Source organism: Meleagris gallopavo, chromosome 10 (assembly GCF_905368555.1).
Source record: "Meleagris gallopavo chromosome 10, MGAL_WU_HG_1.1, whole genome shotgun sequence".
In the NCBI taxonomy this organism is placed as follows: domain Eukaryota; kingdom Metazoa; phylum Chordata; class Aves; order Galliformes; family Phasianidae; genus Meleagris; species Meleagris gallopavo.
The window spans coordinates 27,119,083-27,125,082 of record NC_139413.1 but is presented as its reverse complement, the minus strand read 5'-3'; the positions used below and the strand labels follow the sequence as shown (position 1 = coordinate 27,125,082).

The window sequence follows — 6,000 nt, the reverse complement described above, 5'->3', positions numbered from 1 at the left end:
GCAGCACGGCCTCAGGACGGAGCGATGGGAGTCGCGTCACGCCGCTCTTCGAGGCACCGCTGGGGCTTTGGGGCTGAGCTTAGTGCGATACACCGGTCTCTCTTTGTTCCCAACAGCCAAACCCTTCTGTTCTGAAGGAGAGCGAAGCATCACCGCGCTCAGCCTTCACGACGGCAACGGCACGGCTCAGCCCGCCGGGGAAGGAGGCGGCGCCCGCGCGGGGCCGGCGCCGGGGCTGCGGGCGCTGCCGGCACTGAGCGGCGGCCGCGCCCGCGCGGGGACAATGCGTCCTCCGAGCGCCGTATGTCTGCGAGCAGCGGCGCCGCACCGCCAGCAGGGGGAGCAGCGGGCGGGCACCGCCAGCGCCGGGGGGGGGAGCCGGGCCGGCAGCGCCGCGCGGGTGCGCGCCTCCGCTGAGCATTACGGCGCCCGTTCCCGGCTCCCAGCGCCGAGCGAGCCATGGCCGAGCGCCGCGCCTTCGCGCAGAAGATCAGCAGGTAGCGCGGAGCGGAGCGGGGGGACGGGGCCGGCGGGGGGCACCGCCGCGCTGCGCCGCGCCCATCGGGATCGGCCCGGCGTCCCGGCCCCGGGGCCGCTCGGCGGGGCCCGGCGGGGCGAGCAGGGCAGGGCCGGCTGCGGGGCCGCGCTGGGGGCCGCGGTTCCCCCGACAAAGGCGTGGTGGAGGCGGCGTGCGCGCGGTGCCGCTTCCCTGGGGGATAAGCCGAACGGGGCCGTTTGAGAAGGGCCGCGGGACCGAGCCGCCCGCTGCAGGAGCTCGCTCTGCCCGCACAATGGGCCCGGCCCGGCGGTACGGCCCTTTGTGTGCGCGGGGCGGGGGGCCGGCGGCCTCGGGCTCCGCATCGCGGCGTTGTGTGCGTTGTTTATTTATTTATTAACGAAGGAATATTTATGGAAAATCTCCCCGCTCCTTCCCGAGCCTCCTCGCGGTCTGACGGGGTTCGCGGTTCTGTTCGCAGCTCTCAGCGGACGCCTCCCCAGCCCCGGCCGGTGCGGCTGAGAGCAGGAGCGAAGGCTGGGTCGTGTCTGCGTGGTAAAGCGGCGAGTACGGGAGCTGCGTCTGAACTGATGGTGGAGAAAGGCCGCCAGGAAGGGAATTGATGGAAAGGGCTGTGTAGGACTGGGGCGGCAGCGGTCCCACCCTGACGTCGCTCCTCTCTCAGCGCTTTGCCAGGGCTCAGCGTCTCCGGAATGCTCTGCTGCCGGGCTGTAGTCATAGAAATCATCACATGGGGGACAAATAGTAGAAGTGGGACCGAAGAAGCTCAGCAGCGTGACAGGAAGTTCCATAAAATGGCCCTGGGATGGGTCACTGCTGCTGGTGCACCTTCTGCCTCTGCCAGCCACCAGCTTGGCAGGGTAGATAGATTCTACCCACCAAGATAGATTCACTGTGGTAGTTCTAGTATTCATCTCACAGGGTGCTACGGCACGGGTTGCAGCTGTGTCATCTTTGTACCTTTTGATCTGATGCACTCAATGTGTTTTCATGCCAACCCAGTGGTGGCATTTTATGCAAGTAGAGGCGGTCTTTTCAATGCACCAGGTTCATTTGAGGAGTTGGATGTTCTTGCAGGCTAAAGCACCAGGTAGCGTGCAGTGACATCAGCTTGGAACAGAACTGTTGTGTGTTAGGTTGGATGTTAGGAAAGATTCTGCCCTGAAAGAGCAGTCGGGCACTGTCATGGGCTGCCCGTGGAGCGGTGGGATCACCATCCCTGGGGGTGTGTCAGAACCATGGGGATGTGGCACTAAGGGATGTGGCACTGAGGGATGTGGCACTGGGTGCAGTGGACTCAGTGATCTTAGATGTCTTTTTGAATCTTAATGATTCTGTGATCTCCAAGTCTTCATCCTGGAGGATAGCCTTATTTACATGACTGCTGCGTTTCTATCAGGGATTTCCCATGTTGGAATGTTGCCTTCAGGTTTGTAGTTCATGGGCAGCACACCCAGGGCAGAGATGTGTACCCAGAGGTGCTCGCACTGAGCTGCAGCCCTTCTCACACCAACACAGAATAAGCTGCTCTGCAGCTTAGAGTTTCAGAGGCTGAGATGTTTGGTCACAACAAACAGCATCCGGCAGTCCCACGAGCTGTCTTGATGGCTGCTGGAAGCCCTCCCTGACTGCATTGTTTAAAGAAGAATAGATCCGTCCCATATTCACACTCTGCCCTCCGGTTTGGCTTGCTCGTTGAGGTACACATACCATTTGTCTTATTCACACACAGGAAGTGGTCACACTGCTCTTGGTTTGGCCGTTTGTGTGTAATTCAATTGGGGTGTAATTCAGATGCGTAAATGTGAATTTCTTTAAGGCTTACCTAGCAAAGAGATAGAAGTTTCTAAGCTGCTTATTGCAGTAGTGGGAGGAAGGAAAAAAAAAAACAACCATTAAGTTGTCTCTTCTTTTTCTTAGAAAAACCACGGATGTGGTCTTTGCAGAACTGATTTACCATGCTTTGTTCAACCACTGTGGTACACCTCAAGGATAGGCACAGAACTCCTGTGCCCTGTGGAGTCTGTTTATCACTATTGGGGCATTTAAATACTCGTGTGGGCACTTCTCAATGGCTGCTGCAGCAGTTTCAGAAAAATCTGGCCTGCTAGAAGATGTCTTTCTGACCAGGTTATACTGCTTTTCTATTGGAAGGCTTCAAGCTTCAGCAGATTTTAGCTTGAACTTTGGCCATCACATGCACTTACTAATTCTTGACCTTAGCAGAAGAAAATCTTGAGTTAATCTTACTATAGTGTGGTAAATGATATCTGAAATGGTTAATTTTTAATCGAAAATACACTGTTAATCATTTTTCTATTTAACTAGTGGAACATCCTTCTGTAGCATTATACTTCTGTAGTCACTTGTACAGAGTTCACAGAAATCATAGAATCGTTTGAGTTGGAAAAGGGCTTTAAAAGCCACTTGGTTCCACTCCCCTGCAGCAAACAGAGACACCAACAGCTCCATAGGTGCTCAGAGCCCGATCCCTGACCCCGGGTGCCTGCAGGGTTGGGGCACCCATCATGTCTCTGGGCAGTCTGTGCCAGTGCTTCAGTGTTTCTTCCATCTCTGCATAAAAGAAGAGTTGTGTTTCTGTTCAGTGCCTCTGTTCAGCTCATATGGTGCCTGGGGGACTAGGAAAGAGTTGGTAAAGGTGAGATCCACACTGGCAGAGATAAATGAAGGTGTTAAGACCTCTCAGTAAAAGCCAAACAGATGTCAGTAATACATTGAGGAACATACAATAACAATTGAGGAGCTCTGAACTGCCTGTCCTCTCCCAGCAGGGGCTGTGCCTACAGTCCCAGTGCTGCATCTGGCCCTCCTGGGGTTCCTGCCGCATGCTCACCCCTTCCTCTCTGGGTACTGCATTTTCCCAGTTGAAGTATTCCCATATTTTTTTCAGGGTGTGTTGTTGTTTGGCAGAGAAATGGGATGTGGAGACCCTGTACTCTGAAGCTCAGTACTGAGCTCATCAGTCCCAGTCACTGAAGGATGTTGTATCACACAGCTCATCTTTCCAGGGGTAAACAGTGGAAAAATTCTGCAGATTTGGTCAGAATTCAAATAAAGAAGATGGAAGAAATGCTCTATAAATGTCATGCAGCATACATGTTTGGGCAGATGAACATAGCCTTTCCTACAAGCTCTAGTCTCTGCCCTCTCATTGCCCTTAAGCCATCCTGGGCTGCATAGGGAGCCCAGAGCTGCTGCTTCAGTGGGACCATCACCATTTGGAAGGTGCTTGGATGAGTTCTGTCCTTTCTGAGTTCTGCAGCTGAACAGGATTCTTCTGACCTGGAATAATGCCTCTGCCTTGCCCTCTGTTTTCCTGTGCATTTCAACCTAACACTCTCCAGGTTTGATTTTTACTAGCAGTAAAACTCAGTTTGTGTTGGTGTTCATTTGAAGCCCCTTTGCATTGCCTGAACAATGTTCCAGGGTGACTGACAAAGACCTTTACCCTGCCTCGGGGTAAACAGAACTGGTGTGAAGCCTGCGCCCACTGAAAGTGATAGCAAAGCTGTCACTGGTTCCCACCAGCATCAGAAATGTGGTTGCAGGAAGGTGTTCAGGGAGTTTCTTCTCGTGTTCAGATGCCTTTTGCATTGTCAAAATGCTCTCACAGATAAATGAAAGTATTTTTCACAGAAGCTTTAGTGCAGCTTTTTCCTCCTCTCCAAAAGTCGTGCTGCCTGCCCTGTGGATGTCTCGTGCTGGAGCCAGCAGTGCTCCAAGAAGCTTATGGGAATCCCTGACTGCTCTGTGCAAGCAAGAAGAGAACAGCTCGTCCCTACAGCTTAGCTTACTTTGTCCAAGGCTTCCTTGTTTTTTCTCAGTGTGAGATGTGCCTTTGTTCTCTCCTGAAAGGTCCAGCCCTGTGGTGATTTTCACAGGCAGGTATGTTGGGAGCTCAGCCAGGGGTGACCCTTTCCGCCTTAGCACTCAGATGCTGTCAGAAGAGCACCCCAGGTAGCATTCCATGGTGTTTGCTGCTTTAATTGATGGTAAAGAAAAAGGGAACACATTGTTCATCTTCCGTGTTAAGAGCCCACGCTTATCCTGCAGTGGTTGGGATCAAGCTGGGTATTTCCTCAGCAGGGGGTTGTAAATCAAACCCATTTCACTCAAAGGGAGGAAGTGGGACCTGAGGTTTTGCAGGAAGGTGATGTTCAGGGTGTGCCTGCACTGGTATCTTACTTGGGCTCCTTGTCTGCTGTACCACGTACCCACTGACTCATGCCATGGAGCAAGTGTGGATGGTGCTGTCCTGTTGGGCAGGAGGGGCACACGTGGACAGCTTGTTTCGCCTGCAGCCCAAGACAGAAAACTAGCTGATGCCATTCAGCTTTGGGAATTCCAACCCAAGTCTTTGCTGTGGATTGGTGCAGATGCTTTGCTGGACCAGGCTGCCTTTCTCAAGAGGCAAATGCTTGCTGAACGCAGAGACCTGTGTGTGATACACAAACAAAGAGCAGACAGGAGTGATAATTTTGTAATGAGCGTGAGGGGTGAATCAAACATTTTGCAGTACTCTCTCAAAATGGGGCAGGCTGTGGGAAAGAGACTTCCTCAAACTGTATGGAAAAAGTAAGATGAAATGCATGAAAAATTGAGTATTTGTATGGAGAACCAAAAGATGGCAGCTCTCACTGTGTGGTGCTGAGTAGCTCGGTGCTAAACTGGGTTGTACTAACAGAAATAGGAGTAGAAACCTATTGTTAAGCTCCATTTTGGGCAAAGATTGTCAGTTCCATTTCTGTTATTTGTTACATCCCTAAGTGTTAATGCAGCAGATGATGTAGATGGGCCGGGCTGTATCCTGAGCCAGCTCTTCTGAGAAGGAGAAGAGTTCGTAACGTTAATTGACATAACCCAGCACAAGAAGGATGTGAAGTTCCTTCTGTGGTCTCCGTGAGCCTTTCCTTGGGAAGAATTGGTATCCCCAGTGTGCTTCTTAAGTTAAAACCAAAAAGGAATGGTTTTTCATTTTGGTAGCGTCAGCCCCATAAAGCAGAAATGTTTTTTTGTGTGTAATAAAGAAAGATGGAAGTACAAACAAATGGTTGCATTCCGTTTGCAGCTCCGAGTGCTTAGAAAATGACCAGCTGTGTTTTGCTTTAGAAGCCAATTCCAAGGGGATTTTTTTTTTCCCTCTCCTTTGTCTTTTTCTTTCTGTGTAAACCACATGCGCACAACAATAATTAACCAGTGAAGGAGGTCAGAAGGGAAACGGCTGGAAAAGATGCACTTTAAACACAGATATCCTGGGCTTCATGAGGCCATGAGCTGCAATTAACTGGAAGGTTTGTCTAAGGATCTCAGGTGACGTGACGAATATAAGGTAGCTGTTAAAGAGATAGAATCCTTTTCTGCCAAATGGATTTTTTTCATTTGGATACTATTTTGAGATTTCTTTCTTTTTTCTGGTTACATTTGGTGCAGTATATTTTCTAATCTAAGTTGGTTTTAGGAAG

The 6,000-nt window shown here is 51.4% G+C and overlaps 1 protein-coding gene across 14 annotated transcripts in view; it reads left to right on the top strand.

The window, feature by feature from the left end:
* Positions 1-337: 337 nt before the first annotated feature.
* DOCK7 (dedicator of cytokinesis 7) overlaps positions 338-6,000 on the top strand; it is an 89,351-nt gene continuing 83,688 nt past the window's right edge. For all 14 annotated transcript variants that reach the window (XM_085232218.1, XM_085232212.1, XM_085232211.1 and 11 more), the window contains exon 1: positions 338-497. In XM_085232218.1, the coding sequence (XP_085088344.1) occupies positions 460-497 (38 nt within the window). In that variant the 5' untranslated portion in view covers positions 338-459. The remainder of the gene's footprint in view (positions 498-6,000) is intronic.